Source organism: Haliotis cracherodii, unplaced genomic scaffold (assembly GCF_022045235.1).
Source record: "Haliotis cracherodii isolate W230 unplaced genomic scaffold, xgHalCrac1.p SCAF_1, whole genome shotgun sequence".
Taxonomy (NCBI): Eukaryota; Metazoa; Mollusca; class Gastropoda; order Lepetellida; family Haliotidae; genus Haliotis; species Haliotis cracherodii.
The window spans coordinates 21,468,788-21,487,008 of record NW_027266264.1 but is presented as its reverse complement, the minus strand read 5'-3'; the positions used below and the strand labels follow the sequence as shown (position 1 = coordinate 21,487,008).

Sequence of the window (18,221 nt, the reverse complement as noted above, 5' to 3'; positions counted from 1 at the left end):
ATTTCGTATATTTGCAGGGTTAGCGCATATCACTTCTCTGTCATGCTTGGCATTCGATTGTGAACCTTGACCTTTATGAGACCGCTTTCCTTACAGTCATTTCAGGATATTTCGATCTGCGTTTTTCACGCTGGAAATGAAAACTGAAACGACCATAGTACCTTCGGTGTTTTGTTACGGGCCGACCATTAAAAAAAATAAATTGTCCCAGAACATTCTTGAAGAAATAGTTATGCTTCATATTGTTGGAATAAAATATACGGTTTTGCAGCTGTAGCTGACCATATATCTTTTCTAATACCAATTCCCTGCCCTCAATAACAGACTCCACATTTTCAACAAACTCTCTCGGTGACCTCCAAATAAAGTTGAGTTGAGTATCAATATTTCAATGAACCATGCCATCAACGACTTCCGTTGTGGTTATGTCCAGGAACATTTTAGCTTTGACCTACAACTATAATTAGACTTTAAAGACAGAAACAAATATTTCACTTGGGGCATGAATATAATTTGATATTGATATTTGTGTATCGTCTAGCAACTACCTCTGTTTCAGGGTATTTTTGAGACGGCGGTTGGCTTGGGCTTTATGGCAGGGCCTGCGATAGGCGGTGGATTGTATCAGGTAATAAATAATATAACGAAGTATATGCATTATCAGTTCCATGCATCAGGACGCAAATGCATGGCAAACACAATATCCACTTTTAATGACGAGGTATTATGTTATATACGGGACCCTAAAGGTCCAGTAGTTTAGCCAGATTTATAATTATGGACTTGAGAAAGCCGTGTTTACCTGTAACAATTATCAAGTGTAAAGTGAATATCAAATATATGTCGATAGATTTGAGAGTTTAAGGATGTGCCTTCTAACATGTGAATGTGAGCCTTTTACCGAAGCTAAAATATCATTTCATACACAGTACAAGCAGTGTCAACAGTTCATTTTAGATCAAAGACTATCCCAAAGTAAAGCATTTTCAGGCATTATAGTACTCAACGGGTACTTGACAATGTTATCAGATGACAAGTTAGACTATAGCCGGTTAACTAGAATATAAGGTCAGTTATCTGTCAAACGATCCCACATACGCTCTAAGCATCATGATTAATCTAGAGCGAGATATTATTTTCACAAACTTGCACTGCAAAAAAAATCCATCTATACAAGCTTGTATATGCTTTGGAATGATGATATTTCCAAAGCATATACAAGATTGGAATGATGATATATACAAAAATATACAAGTTTGTATATATGACATATACAAAAATATAAAATTGTGTATATATAATGTATCCAAATCTGTTTTCTTTGTATATATTGGTAAAGGGAGATAATTGTTACGTATTCGTGTATAATTGTTATATATGTGCAAAATGAAGTGTTTCTTTGTGTATGTTGGTAAAGGGGGGACAATTGCTATGTATTGTTCTATAATTGCTTTGTATGTGTAAACTAGTATGAGCAAGTTCCAAAAAAATGATATAGTGGCGTGTAACATTACTGGAATGTTTAATTAGTACTCCACACTCTTAGCGGGAGTACATACTCTCCCTGCAATGATATTGATGGGTAAGCGATTGAGGCGTCTGCTACTTTTCCTGGCGCGGTGCTTGGTATGTGAGTAGACGTTATGATCAAATGCACTGAGAGGATTAGCTGTTGGGGGTGATTGCATTGGCGGTGACTTCTATGTTGAAAGTGTTGAAATCGATTTGTGCTGAGCTTGGATTCGTTTGTACGGGGAGGCCGCGATGTGATTTGTAACATGCTCTCGTGCACATAGCAGATTAGCCAACAGAGTGGATTACAAAGAGGATGAAAACTATTTCATTTTATCATTACTTAAAAGTGTTGAATTTAGTTTGTTTTTAACTGTCGGTTTAATTGTAGGGTATACATTGTTATAATGTCAAATGTCGGCGGAACGCGGAAAATCACGTTTTTAAAAAAGGGCAGTCCTTGGAAAGTTCCTCCAGTCTTCAAAATATAATCAAAGATTTTTTTAAAGATACTCCGAAAATAGCGTGTTGCCGGACAACCGTGGCGGATTGTCCTCTTTTCGATCAGAGCCCGCTATCAGTGCTACCCAAACTCTAACTGGACAAGTCCACTTTAGTGGAATAATGCCGATAGGCGACAAAAGACAGAAAATTGTATGAAGTCACTTTTTATTTCACATTGCCATAACACTAACAGTAATAATTTATGATTTCTGCATCATTGCATTAGTTCTTATAGTATACACCAGCAGATATTTGATGATTTCAAGGAAATCATATATTGGAGGAGTTCATTCCTAGCATGGGTATGTTTTTTTCATTGTGTAGGCATTATTCCACACTGCTTTATTTTTTTTGTAGGCAATAGTGACTGTAGGCAAAAGTGGACGTAGGCATTAGTGTCTGGAACCCATGTGGCCGGGTGCGCGGAAGCTGTCCCCGATTTTTTAAAAGTACTAATTTAACTCTCACATTTTAATGCATCCGCCATCTTTGTTTATTTGACTTTTGCCACTGTTAGATTTGTTGTTATGAATATTGTCCAAACGGTACGAAATTGCTTAAAATGCAATCAAATGTTTAAAACATTTCTGGGGTCTCAGCCTAATATCGTTAGCAAAGTCAGAAACAAACTACGACAGTAAATGTAATGTACAACAGGCGCAAGAAAATTAAAAAAATTCTTACTAATACAAATGAATACTTATACCTGTACTTTTTAGAACAAGAAATTGACGCAATCTCGTATTCAGATTAAATTGATATTTTCTTTACTTATGTCAATGTAAATGGTAAAAAAATATTCAACAGTGAGATACTTTGGCTATTGCGCTCAGAATCCAGTCCCAATGAAAGTGAACAGCATGCCGATGTTTTACAAAGCAATCATATATATAGCAGCTCATAGTTCTTCACAATCAGGCAATCAACATAATGACGGTATCAGTGGGCACATCGTGGTATTTGAAGATAAAAAATGATAACACATGTCAGCAGTCTAGGAGGTTATACACGGCATCTTGACAATGAACAAAAAGAAGAAGAAAAGTTTTTTAAAGTGTCACTATTTAAACATCCAACCATTTTGGCTTACGAGACAAAATACACATCACACCCGCATAGAAGTACCACGAACACCCACATCCGCAAATTCAGTCACTAACCGGTATCTTCCCAAAACGTAGACCTGCCAAAACGCAGACCCGTTAAAACAACACTCGTTATGGCTGGTTGCATCAGTATTTAGTACCCTGTAACCTTAAGTAAAATGGTATCACCCATGTAACAAGAAAGAAAGCTGGGTAGAGTTCACAATTTTTTATTCAAATGTTATTTCATTGTCATTTATGATTATCAGTCATTTTCACTTGTTTATCATCAGTGGACCAACTGCATCCAGGTACTGAAGGGGTGTCTTTTCACGGCGATGAAGCTGTTCCTTGAGTTAGACAAGGCGATGTTCTTTTTCTCTGTAGACAACCTTCCTGGGTGGCGGTGCTGCTCCAAATTGAATCTGCGCTAGTTTCGCTCTCTTCGAAATTTCTACCTTCTGGATCAGTTCGATAAATCTGAAGATGTTTGGATGCTTGTGCTGGAGGGCTTGCCGATTCTGGAGTGGAAACCTTCTAGGTTGTTGTTTGTATGGGGCCCTTGTTCGCTGCATAGGTGTTTGTCTCTTCCCTGGCCCTCTTCCTTATGGCGTTGACAAATCTCACTGCTCCCTCATCACTAGGTGGATGGTTGTGTTCTGACGTGTCGCAAACGTAGTCTCTCATTAATTAGGTGTGACCAGCATGGCCCAATTAATTAGTGAGCTAATTTTAACTGCTTTTTGGGAGGTCTGCATTTTGGAGATCTACGTTATGGGAGGGAACCTCCCACCCACATATAAATTACCTACCTACCATCTCACCTGGCCAATTGCTGTGAAAACATTGTCATCTAATTAAGTTTACATAAATGCCTATTCAGTAAACATCTAATTAGTTTTAAAACATGCATATCCTGTTATTAAAATTGAGAAGACAAAGGTTTGACACCAGATCATGTAACCGGATCCTTCAATGAATGTGCCTTTGAGATGATATGACTTTAAAGCGCTATTTGGTACATTACAAAGAGTTGTGAAATGCTTTCAAAAGCTCACAAAATGGAGTAGAAGGGAACATGGCAAACTTCATAGAGAGCTTCCCGCAAGACAGGTCGCTATCAGTTAAAATAGGGAATAATCGATCTGATCCTATGGCACTGGATAATGGCACGCGACAAGGCAGTATTATAAGCCCAACCCTGTTCAATATCATGATCAACGATCTTTTTGACCATGTCAACTCTCCTACCCAAACTTCTAAATTCGCTGATGACGGAGCAATATGGGTAAAGCACAGAGATATTTCTCAAATCAGAAAAAAACTCCAGTCAGCCCGGGACGGAGTAGATCAATGGTGCAATAAATGGGGATTCACCCTTTCAAGTGAAAAAACTGTTGAAGTTCTATTCAAACGCCGGGGGAAAGATGCTATGATACCCCATGTCTCCATAAAAGGCGAACCTATCAAATTCGAAAAATCTACAATATTTCTTGGGGTGATCCTTGATCAACACCTCACTTGGCGCAAACATATAGAATATGTGGAAAACAGATGTCATAAAGACCTGAACGTATTACGGGCAATTTCAGGCACATCTTGGGGCACATCAAGGGACACTCATTTGGACCTCTACAAATCTCTTATCAGATCAAAAATTGACTATGGTTGTGAGGCCTTTCATTCAGCATCAAATACTGTCTTGAGGCGCCTAGATAGAATACAATACAAAGCCCTAATGCTAGCCACAGGCGCAGCAACAGGCACCTCACTAGAAGCACTACAAGTAGAAACGGGATAACTCCCATTGAAACTAAGAAGAGAGCAGGCAATATTATCGTTCTGGGGACGAACATCAAACCCTTTGGTTAAAAAGATATGGCAAGACAAAAACACTCGAGATGAAGCCCTAGCTCGAAAAAATCCCTCACTAAAGCCATCTGGGATATTAGTACGTGAACTCATTCGAAGTCACAATTGTGATGACATTCAGCCTCCAGAAAGTCACTACAAAGGGTTACACCCTCCCTGGACTTTAAAAACTCCCAAAGTTGACACTGCTTTAACATCAGAAGTCACTAAAAAAGAAAACCCAACCCTACTACGATCAGTAGCTATCACTAAAATTCAAACTACCTGGGACAGCTGGGCCTATATATACACTGATGGGTCCAAGAATCCTATCAACAACAGTGCTGGTTATGGGATCCATATCCACAGCTCCAAACCCCAAGCACATTCAGTTCGCTGGTCTGATGGTCAGTCAGTATTCACGGCTGAATTGGAGGCAATTCATCATGTACTCGAACTCATTCCGGAACTTCCGGAAGCAAAGGCAGTCGTCCTATCAGACTCGCTAAGAGCACTTCAGGCCATCAGTGGCAGAAACTCAAACTCCAGACCAAACACAGTCAACAATATTCTATACGAATATACAAAACTATCGGACCAAGGGCAACAGGTGGAGCTGTGATGGATCCCCTCTCACATAGATATTCATGGAAATGAAAAAGCAGATTCACTGGCGAAGCTAGCTCTAGACAAAGCGGATAAACAGCCTATTCCCTTTAGTAAACTAGAGATAAAAGCAAAATCAAGGCCTCCAAAGCAGAAAGATGGCAAGCCCAATGGGACGCAAGTAAGATCGGCAGATGGCTATACAAAATTCAACCCAAGATCCAACAAAAGCCAAACTCATACTCAAATGAAAGGAAAATTGAAATTGCTATCTCACGCCTCAGACTCGGTCACAAAAAGCATCATGACAAGGTTTGTTCATCTTGCAATCAGGCTGAAACCATTGATCACGCGTTACTAGAATGTCAAGACCATGCCCCAGCCCGGGCTAGGTTAAAACAAGAATTGCAGTTAGATCCGCTATCTGTCATAAATCTCCTAAAGCCAAGAGATGCAATAGCGAAGGCCAAACTAACTCTATTTCTGAGAGATGGACCGCTACTCGAACGTATATAAACAGAGCAGCCAAGGATAGAAATGAAATCATATCAATATAAGAAAATAGAAATCATATCAATACAAAAACAGAAATTATGTGAACACCAAACTCACAATAGATAGGTGTACCCTACTCACACACAGGAGTCCCAAAGAGGGACAGGTCAGCCGAAATTGCCTAGGCAGAAGGCGACCTCCTAAACACTTAACGCAACAACAACATTCAAAAGCGACTGTCGTCAACTACACGGAGACATGCCACGCCGACAGCAACCGATCCACGGCAACAGCGTCTAGACTCACACTGATATTAGATTTTTGTGAACGAGCCTTTATATGTTGAATGAGGTTTTTGTATTTTCTATGCGTCCTTACAGTCTCAGTCTCCTCTTATATTAAATCTCAGTAGGTATCTGTTTCCCCGATATTTCAAGGACACGGGAACGTTGTCACTTGTTGTTCCAAGACATGATATATATGTAATGGAGCGTAGGAAGAATGGTCTTATACTTTGGTAAGTTAAGCAAGAACTTTAGACATGGCAATTAACACATAATCTATGTGTCATAATCTCTAGGCTCCAACTAAAACAAAACACATATAGCTCATAGGAGCTGAATACATTTTCCCCATTCAACTACTGCAGTGTCTGTCTTGATACAGAGCTCAGTGTCTTAGTGAATCACGATAGACTCACAATGGGAATTTTGCCTTGTGAAAACCACCCTGACTAGATCTGTGCATGATAGCGTACGTGACATACTACTGGGGAATTACGGGGAAATAATTCATTCATTAAGACCTCATCTTAATGACGAATACATACACATCCACTCGATAATTAATTCGTGTCAATGTATGTGACATAATTATATTCTCAGTTAGTACTGACCGTTATTCATTATCAAACAAATATAGGTTGTGATATTTAAAGTTTAAATTTGTCATTCAAAGTAGGCATGGAGCATTATTTGTACAGGTGCGTTGGTTATTCAAACTCAGTATGGAGCATTAGTCATTACCAACATATCATAAGGTGTGTTATATTCGTTCTAAAAACCTATTGGGTGTAATTTTCCAAGTTTCTGCCCATGAATTTACATTGCCTATACTTGTTATGCTGCATCATAAGAACATGTGGCCCTGTGCGTCTGCCGCCTAATACATTGATATATGCCACATACGTTAAAACCTTAAAGTGCTTAATTATTGATTATATTCCGTATAGTCATAGTGTTACATAAGGAGAAAACATTTCCCGCGCGTCGGTCACGATATTTGTCCCACACAGGAGACACCGTCCCTAAACGGTACCTTATGCAGTAGCCTTACATAACAGTCATGCCTTTGCACTGGTAGAGCGGTATGCTAATACATGTAACCTAACGCCACTATTTAACGAATTGTTCTTACTTCTTACTTACATTGGAGATTTTCTCGACTTCTAGCGTATTTCACACACGGGCCAGGCCGGGTCATCTAGTGTATTTCTCCTTTTGCTGGCTAACAGTGGAGACTGCGCTGGTTTGGGAGGCTTTTGCTGGGTGAGAGTGGCTTGATGGCTGGAGCGCTTGGATGGCTTGGTAGGCTGGAGAGGTGTTGCTAGCTTGGAGTACAAACTGCAGATGACGAATTGTTCTGCTATATTATACTTTCAGACTTTATACCGGGCACAAGAAACGGTTCTCATGAACGGCACATATGGACATGTTAGTTCAGGTTCGAGCGGGAAGACTCGCTATTAAGATAATTACAATGCCAAGACAAACTGCGGAGGTCCAAGAAACGGTTCTCACGACCTGCATGTATGATCTTGTTATTTCTGGTTCAAGTATAATGTGACTGGATAAATGTTTCATGTTATAATGCGACTGTAAAGTCAGTAGGACTACCGTTAAGATTTGTATATTTTTTGCCTTTACAAGTGGGCAGAGATGAAAAGCAGGGTGTGGTTTGGAAATGGCAATTCATTTAACAAGATCTTCTTTAAAAGACATTTTTTCTGGACAAAGTGACGTCTTTATATTAGTCATGGGCATGTAACAGTCCCAAAAGAAAATCAAATTCGTTTGTATCTAAAGCTTTGACACCAGATCATGTAACCGGATGCTTCAGCGAATGTGCCTTTGATATCATATGACTTTAAAGTGCTATTTGGTACATTACAAAGAGTTATGAAATGCTTTCAAAAGCTTTCAACTACACGGAGACATGCCACGCCGACACCAACCGATCCACGGCAACAGCGCCTAGACTCACACTGATATTAGATTTTTGTGAATGAGCCTTTATATGTTGAAAGAGGTTTTTGTTTTTGCTACCAAACATAGTTATAACGAAAACTAAATAAAATGAAGACACTAATACAAATATCGAAGGTTTTATAATTAGACCAAAAGACAATGGACTGAAAATTGGAGAAACCAACTAAATATATTTTTGCCATTGAGAGAAAAACGTTTTTTAACAAAGCACTGTTGATACTTGAAACCAAAAACGGAACAACTGTATCAAAAACAAATTAAATTCATCAACCAAGTACAAATGTATTAAGGTATTACCAATATCAGGAGGATTTCGAACATTTGGTACACCTAATATAAGCCTAATACAGATTAACATAATAGCATAGAGGGAGAACTAACCCATAATGAAGTACCAAACGCCCTCAAACATAAAGGAAATGAAAATGTCCCGCACCATCGGGTTATACTGTCGAATTTTAAATATTCTCTTGGAAAGACGTTAAAATTTACTTTAGCATAACAAAAACAGGGACATATTACATCTTTGCCTCAAAGCGTTGAACTAAAACACTTTCTCAAAAATTGGTAATCATTCACAATTCAGGGTTGTAGTCAACAAACAAATTCTTACTATTTCATGCAAATTGAGTGAGTGTTGGGTGCTACCGGGGAACAGTACATGCTCATCCTTTTCCGCCAACTCTTAGTGCCATTCATATATATTTCACATATAATTCACCGCTTTATTGCTTTTTACGCCAAATAATTTCTTTGTTTGTTTGTTGTTTAACGCCGCACTCAGCAATATCCCAGCTATATGACGGTCTGTAAATAATCAAGTCTGGACCAGACAATCCAGTGATTGATATCAAGCGCATCAATCCAAGCAGTTGGGACTGATGACATGCATCAACCAAGTCAGCGAGCCTGACCACCTGATCCCCTTGGTCGCATCTAACGACAAGCATAGTCGCCTTTTACGACAAAAATGGCTTGCTGAAGACCTATTCTAACTCTTTACGACAATGGAATCTGTTTCGGCGGATAAGCGAGACGGGTTATTCTCCGGCGTTGACCTTTGTATAACCATGAATAATTAACTTCGATCTTCGACATCCTGTTGGAGGTCTCACTTTTGAGATCATAACAACGCCAATACATGCCGGTGTAAGGTGCCAAAATCTACCCCCCTTCAGAGTATACCCGGGTAAATTCTAGGAGGTCCAAGAATCTACCCCGGGTTATAACTATAATCTAGGAGCTCCAAGATTGTTTGATTTAATCATTTTTATTTCATGAATGTACATGAAGTTTTCTTTTGGGGGATGCACCTAACTCAGTCTTGATCTATTTATCTTTATTTATTTATTTCTTTAAAAATTACCTACCTATATTACGTTACACCACACCGCACCGCACCGCTCCACACCGCATCTAAGAGATTCCATACTCGGTATTCACCCAGGACAGATCCTTCTTCATGTCAGGGAATGTTTTTTGGATGGTGGTCAGCGGACACGTCTTGCCTTAGGGAAAGCTGCTGTACTGTCCAGCTTCTTCATGTATGTCTCATCTGCGAGCCTCTTCGCCATCTGCAGTTCCGTCGACTCGCAGTTCTTTGGTCGTACTGTAAAAAAATCTTTATGCCGTCTTCGTCATAGTTACTTTCCTCGGAGGACATCAACTGAGCTATCTTTAATGCGTCCTCGTACCTCTGTTTCTTCTGGACGGGAAGGCCGCGATGGCGTATCCCGAGGACTCGGCCACGACTCTTCTGAAGAAAAAACAACAATTGCATTTCAAATTTATAATGCATATGCATGTATATCCATGTATATGCTCACGAGCAAAGGAGGAAAATATGTGAAAATCAAATTCAAATTTATTCCAATAACCCTTAAGCAACGTGTCAGTATTATAGCTTGATGTATTAGAACAACACTATACGTGAATGGCAGGTGCTACCGGTAGTGTTGGGTATGCTTACCCTTTTTGAAGATTCACTCTTTGTAATTCGACATCAAACAGATTACATCACACTCTAAGTAAACAATCTCATTTAACCCAAGATAGACACAATTTTTATGTATAATAACTTCTTTAATACTATGAATACTGTAAAAAAGCGACGTTGCGATATAGATCCTTAGTCTTGCTTGACAACGGTATAAGGATCTATACCGAAACGTCGCTTCTTCACAGTATTAAAGAAGTTGTTATCTATAAAAATTGTGTCTATCTTGTTATCCGTCAACTTCTAAGTAATGCCTATCAAACAACTCATTTAACCCTTAATTAGTTAATTAATCTAGTTAACTTGCAGTATACTGTATCACTTTGTACTGCCTAAACGAGGACTAATCCCTTGTCAGTTGTTGATGAGTGATCAATTAATGTCTGGAGAAAAGGATTAGCCTTAGTCACAATAAATTAACATTCCACACTGCAACACAAGAGATTATTGATCATTATGCCTTTATAAGAAAGTGAGAAAGATAAAGATTGAATGATATATAACGGGCCGTGCCTGCATTTTATAGCCTGCAAGAATCGTCACTGTAAACTAATAGAGGATTAATTTCAATTATACAGAATATTCAACTGCTAAGTACATGTATATGATAAAGTGTTGAAGTAGCATTAGATATGTTTGAGATTACAGTTTTCAGTCAACTGTATAATGTACCTTGCTTTCTTTGAGAGAGTCAGTGTCTGTAGAGCTGGCTTGGTTTATTTGGTATTCACTCCCTGGGACACAAATATTGGTTACTAGCATTGTATTGTGAGCAGCCGGATGCGTAAATAATATGTAATATATTTCCGTATTATACTTTATAGTACTTGTTTTAATATTGTCAACAGAGAGAACGAAGATTTTTTTGAAAAACCACAACAGCATGCATATGTTCTAGCAAAAGGAAACTTGATAAATATTCATTTAGTTTAGTTTCTACTTTGGAAAACTTAGTTGACGCTCTGAAAGCTTGACGCTGTATTATTTAGCACGCGCATGGTTGGATGCAAACCAAATCTTTAATTCTCGCAAATTAAGACACCAGCGGCGGTATAGGAGCATATATCTAATGTCATTCAATTAAGAATTGACCTTCACTTTGTGTGAGTTCATTGGAGTATGAACCTTCATAAAGTGAGGGAAGTCAATTCAAAAAGTTTAAGTAAATTCTTATAATTTTTTCATCACAATTTCTTACCTCAAAGGATGTAGGCCAACATCTAAACACAATTTCATTTAGTACGTGTGACTTCATTTTTACACTGACAGCCATACAACAACCAGCTATATCGCGGAGTAAAATAGTTCCTCAAAAAGAGAGGTGACATAGGCGTATGGATGCACAGCTTGCTCTTCAGAAACATCTTAAGCAGCACATGTGTTCAAATTATATCCTCATTATATGAGAAGGGTCTGTAAAGAACTACCTCAGTAAGTCAGTCACAATGACAGCGCGTCGTAATACATTTACATCAAGTACAAGACGTCAAAATGGCCGACACGATAATATCGCCAAGCACCAATACCCAGTATGCTCATGAAGTAAGTATCAGAAACCCGAATAATATCCTGTCTACATGGTCACACCCGGTGATTGTTAAGACATTCAGACAATATGGCAGTCTGTATTCATTTCTTATATCCTAAAAGTCCCCACCAAGCTTCCTATATACAAATTGTATTAAATAGTACATATAAAAATTAAAACAGAACACAAACGATTGGTCAATAGTTTGGTGCGGTCGATGGACAGGTGTTCAATTACTAAGAAAAGCTATTTAACTGTTTAATACTTAATACGTGTCTTAAAATATGAATTAAGTTATAACATTAGTGCAAATTCACCCGAACGTAGGATGTACATGGACTGATTTCAAAATGGCTAAATTGACAAATTGTTTCCCATAAACCACTGAATATAAACTCACTTAACCTTTAGAATAGAAAGGCGAATCGTTTCTTAATATATTGTCTTTTAAGCCGATGGAAGTTTAAATCACTACAACCGAGTCCGAGGCGATAAAGTTTATGTGACAAAATCTGGTATCATGGCTTAACTGTATACAAGTAACACTGTCCAAGTTTAATAATCCTCTATATCAGATGATCATTTCAATTATTAATGGCATCAGGTAGGAATGACTTGGCATAGCATTCTGTTCTACAACATATAGCCTGTATATTGGTTCGATTTCTATAAATGTAATTTACTATCAGCAAAGATGTTTTCCATCTTGTAAAAAGGTGTAATGGCTTTCTCTATAAATTCTCTCGTGGCCTGTACCCCTTATCGCCCTATCCGTATCCGTATAGACCGTATTGAGTGAGTGAGTTAAAATTTAACGTCTCACCGGCATTATTTCAGCGTCCGAAATGAAACTTAGTGTAAACATTCTAGGATTAATTCTTGTTCTTGGTACAATAATCCAAAAGATGGGCATTATATGCTTGAACATAACTTATGATGTGAAAGGGGTTATTTAACTGAGTGAGTGAGTATGGTTCACGGCGGTGGACACCAGAAAGGTATCTAAGACTTCTAAGGCAATTAATCATAGGGCTTTCCTTTTTAACTCTATCGTCAATATAAGAATCTGACTGAAATATTATTCCCAAAGCCATAAATATTAATTCCTTTCATTTTAAGATTAGGTGTTGCACTTGTTGCACTTGCTGTAAGGAATCCTGCACGGCTTCGTTCACGTTCACCCTCAAATGTACGATAGAAATATCTGCGATTGTGCGTGTTCAATGTTCGAATGCATTTTTGCGACAGGCGTCTGTTTATTTATTAAAATTCCACTAATTCATAAATCACATTGAGTTGCTTGCCTCTTCTCCAGTTGCTCACACTCTCCACTGATGTAGCTGCCTTGATTAACTGGAGTCAAGATGTAACTAATTACAAACTCTGTTCTAATTATGCTAATCGAGGAAGTGCATTATACTGGATGACAAACTTAGTAATCCTTTCACACTAATGATCCTTGTTTACAAAGAACACATGTCAATTGACTAAACAAACATCCTTAAGTAGAAGCATCACAATGGACGGTGTATACAACTGTTTGTCAAACAATATCAACCAATATTTTATATTTAGAATCACCATTACATGAAATCACAGAAACACTTATATTAAATTTTACTTTGAAAACTCCAGAACTAATGTCGTGAACGTAATATAATAGGAATTTATTCCAACAAAGTGTTTCCTATATATATGTTTCCTTGTACAATTTTAAATTCATGGATTTTTTATCTATTATTTTGCAATGATCGTGACAATCGCGAAAAGGCTACTCTCTTGCTATTCCGTTTATTGGTTATTCTACTTTAGGCAGCGACAGCCTCTCGTTATACAAACAGTGTTTTTTCTAACCCCGATTTAGGTAAGACAGCGACATCCTATACAAACAGTGATTTTTCTAACCCCGACCTAGTTAAAACAACGGCAGCCTTTGTTATGCAAACAGTGCTTTTTCTAACCGCGATCTAGTTAAGACAGCTGTATTATTTATGTTATTGATCTGTTACTAAAATCTGCACAAATGTTCTATTTCTTATGTAAAACGATGTCAACATAAAGAAATACAAATTATTTCATAACACTCCAAATATAGTTGCCATAATGAAAATAGTATTAACGAATTATTGTCACGTGCAATAATACTGTTCGGTAACATTGCTAATATTTTCATCCTGAATCTGTAAAAACTATAAGGATAATTATTATCATAAATGTTTATCAAATGTTTATCAAACTTTAGTCACAAATACTAAAATTCAGGCTCAAACTGTTTGGTAACTGATTTTAGAAGACTTGGAAACATTGGCGATATAATTTACGAAACAGATTAACGAGGTAAATTGCGTGTAGACCTCTGCGGTTTCCCCCAACCTAAAACAGTTGCATTTAGCCGAAATGTGTCTGAACGTTTCATTTCGTCGCTGTGTGTACATCTGACACTGCACTTTGTAACGTTATTACATGACATAAATTAAACAAACGTGGCGTCTCATGGACTAGGCTTGGAGTAGCTTCCCTTTTATAAAGGGCAGTTGCCGTAGATGGTTTGCCGCGAAAGACAAGTAGAACAGGAATGTGTGGGCAATTGTTATTTTGCCTATATGAAGTTACGCCACTGTCCAAGAAACATTTTTTAGTTGGAACTATATTGACGGTTGTCACTGCCCGACTGAAAAATCACTGAACTTCTGACGTATTAAATTTCAACGCACACATGTCAGGGAAACTTGCAATGTTTAGTTAAAAATAAAAAAAATGTTTGTGAGAGATGGGAACATGCTTTTCGACAAATGAACATAAGAACATGTTATATGATAAAGAGGTTAGCACGCTTGTGTGTTTTGTGATGGTCAATATCCAGTATTAGGAATATACAGTGTGGATATTTGCTATCATTGCTAGCGTCATAACCTCTATTCAATTTGTTCTATTACCGAAGTTAAGATGTATACAAAAATGAAATTTTACATGATATTTATGATGTTATAATTATAACGAACAACGATTTTGTCGCTTTTATTCAGTTAGGAGGATTCGGTCTTCCTTTCTGGGTTCTTGGTGGCTGCACATTTGCTTGCGGTGTAGTATCGTGGATTCTGCTGCCATCAAAACACTGTAAGTACATGAACATACGTGTGCAAAAATATTTGTTTTTTGCATCATGATGACACATCTTTATGCTTACATAGGTTGGTCTCATAGTTTGTTTCTCTTCTTTAACGCCGTACTCAGCAGTATCTCGGAAGCCTGTAAACAACTGAGTACAGCCCAGACAAGCCAATGGCTGATAACATGAGCAACGATCGACGCTGTCGATGTATGATTACACGCATTAAACTAAGCCACCAAATCCATTCTTAGCCTTCCATACATTTATATTGCTCGGATTTGTTTTAACCTGGCATCCTCATGGTGTGGTTGATTATATAAGTACCAATGATTTCGATCATGATAACGTTTTGGAGGTGTGACATTGATTTTATTCAGCAACATCTTTGGAAGAGGTAGATTAAGAAAATGAGAATGTGCAGGGGTTTAAAGACCAGGAGACAGAACTGTGGATCACGATTTTTGATCGGCTAGTGTTAAACCATTTTGAGACTGTAGGTCCAAACACTACGTACAAAGTCTAAGATTGGAATTCCAAGGGTTGTAATGCAGGCCAGTCGCATCTGTGTAATCTTTTATAACTTAGATGTATCAGTATTTAAAAGATGTACTTAAATGGCATAAGGTGTACAGGTCATCAAACCTGACCACCCGATCCATTTAGTCGCCTCATACAAACATAGATTGCGAGGGTCTTATTGTGACAAGCGTGTTGACCATTCCGTATGACCAATGCACAATACACTAATCATTGGATAAAACATATGAAAGTATGAAATGAAATAGTGGAACGTCTATAGACGTAAGCATGTGTTGGACATGACTTTGCGCCTGTCATGTATTGAACTCACTGGACACTGATGTGTAATTACGTTCTTTGCGTGAATGCTTGAATTCCATTGTCACGATAAGGTGACAATTGTGCATGCAATTGATTTCTACTGAACATTTTGGTCCTCCGGGTAATTATGGAAGTTAATCTTCTGTATATTTTAGATGGGCAGGAATGCAGTGACTCTGAATGCCCATCTAGATGGACCATCTTTAGAAGTCCATGGGTCTTGTTTGGAAGCTTTGTCACCATATGTGCTTATACTGCGGCCTTAATGTGGATGCCTGTGCTATCGTTGCACTTAAAGGAGGTATTTTTCTTCTAAAACGGTTCACATATAAAGATTTTAAGAATGTACTCAAGTAACAGTGACAGTCCCCAGACATAGACATCCTCCAGCACAGTATGAAAACCACATGGAACATCTCTGACACAATACATAGCCACCTATCCAGTAAGGTATACAGTCACCATAGGCAGAACTCCAGGACACTATAAATTTGTGATCCAAATTTGATATCCAAATTGGAACCCAAAGGTTACCCCAGAAATCTGTACGAGCAGAACTAAATTGTGAAATCAATAAATGACCCCACAAGAACATTGAACATCAGACCAGTGCAGTACACGACATTACACTAACTCTGAGATACACACACAACAATCTCTACTTCCATATAAAAGTTGACACATTCTAATTGCTGACATATACACTTCTTCCCCACAGTATATAGTCAACATTGACACCACTCCATATAGTATAAAGCCGACATTGACACATCTCGAGTACATTGTAAAAGGAATCAGCAAATGTTAAACCATATTCCACATGGTGGAAACGTATATAGTTATCCTGTTTTAATAACAGTGCTAGGAACATATAATACTGTACATACCCTTGATGTCCAAAGTGATGAGGCATGTAAACATTTGAAATTTACAAATTTGCAAATATTTCCCAGCCCAGGGAAATGCTAATATTTGAAACCCTCGTCAATATGGAACATATTTAAACATTCTAAAACCTAGGATAAGCCATAGAAATACATTTGAAATACACTAGAGATTTTAGAATGTGTAGCAGTGTGGAACTGCAGCAGCATGACACGTTGTCAAACAAGAACCGTGGTTGCCCGTCAGCGACGTAAGCTGAACCGTCGTTGGTTTTAGCATTGGCTTCTCTCTTCCCTCTCGCGGCAACCATGACTTTGCTTGTTGAGTTTTTTGTCGAATCTGTTTCGACGGATAAACAAGACTGCATTGACAATTTGTTTTATACTGATACATTGGTATAAAATAGTGACTACATCGCATATATTTACGGATGATGATATTTACGAACGCAGTGTATACAAACCTCTCTCAACCAAAACTCCCAGCCCTCAAATCCACCATGGCACACTTAAGACAATGTCATATTTCTGTTACAGTTTGATCTAAGCCAGGTTGTAATCGGCCTACTGTACACAATCACTCCAGGAATGTACGCAATCACAACGCCCCTGTGGGGGTATCTTATTGACTGGAAGGTATGTCAAACCACAGTAGTGAGTTTGTTGTAATGCTGCTTTACACACCTTTTCATCCATTTTATGGGATGTCAGTTTGTGAATGGAAAGCCCCAAATGATGCAGATCGTTTATACCTTTGGAGAAACCTATGAGCACGGTTTTGTTTCTTTAGTTTGGAATAGTAAGTACCCGTATCACCCACGTTGTGTACCAGATTTTACAAACTGAATGGTATTTTACATCTTCAAACCATAGGTGTATAACATACTTCTGAGCCAAGTGACAGGCCCAGTAGTTTTGTAAATGGAGAAGCTTCTAGGGTATCGCTGCGTCACTTTAAACACTGTTTGTTTGTTTGTTGTTTAATATTACAGCTATATGACGGCGGTCTGTAAATAATCGAGTCTGTACCAGACAATCTATTGATTAAACACTGATTCTGTTCCTTTGAAAAAGCAACAAAACCCTTTCAATATTCACAAGAAATATCTGCACAAAGCAGAGTCGACTGTACGATTTCGACTATATCAAGAGCATGTGTTTATGATTCACTATCACCCGTCACAAACACATGCAAGTCAAATGTTCACCTGAAAAAATAGAGGAACATATAGTACGAATCAAAATAGGGAACTGCATCAGACGTCATTCTGGTCACTGATGCGTCAAATTGGGAAATGTCCTCTGCCATATAACGTTTTGAAAGCTTTACTGAGGCCTTGAATGTTGTAATATTGATTGGACAACTTCTGAGCAAGAGTTGTATGACGCTCTTGAAATCTTGGCTGAAGTCTTTGTGGTAAAGTCCGCGTCTCTCTAGAGGCATTGGTTTCATATACTTGAAGTACTTGAGTATTTATCCGATATTTTTTTCATAATGTTGACATATCTTTGGTAAAGTAATACTACTTGATTTGATGAGA

At 38.1% G+C, this 18,221-nt stretch overlaps 1 protein-coding gene across 1 annotated transcript in view; it reads left to right on the top strand.

Moving 5' to 3' along the window:
* Positions 1–18,221, top strand: part of LOC139461875 (MFS-type transporter SLC18B1-like) — a 32,003-nt gene that overhangs the window by 9,024 nt on the left and 4,758 nt on the right. Inside the window, exons 6-9 of the mRNA XM_071243360.1 lie at positions 560–628; positions 14,871–14,961; positions 15,952–16,097; positions 17,218–17,316. Of these exons, the coding sequence (XP_071099461.1) occupies positions 560–628; positions 14,871–14,961; positions 15,952–16,097; positions 17,218–17,316 (405 nt within the window). The remainder of the gene's footprint in view (positions 1–559; positions 629–14,870; positions 14,962–15,951; positions 16,098–17,217; positions 17,317–18,221) is intronic.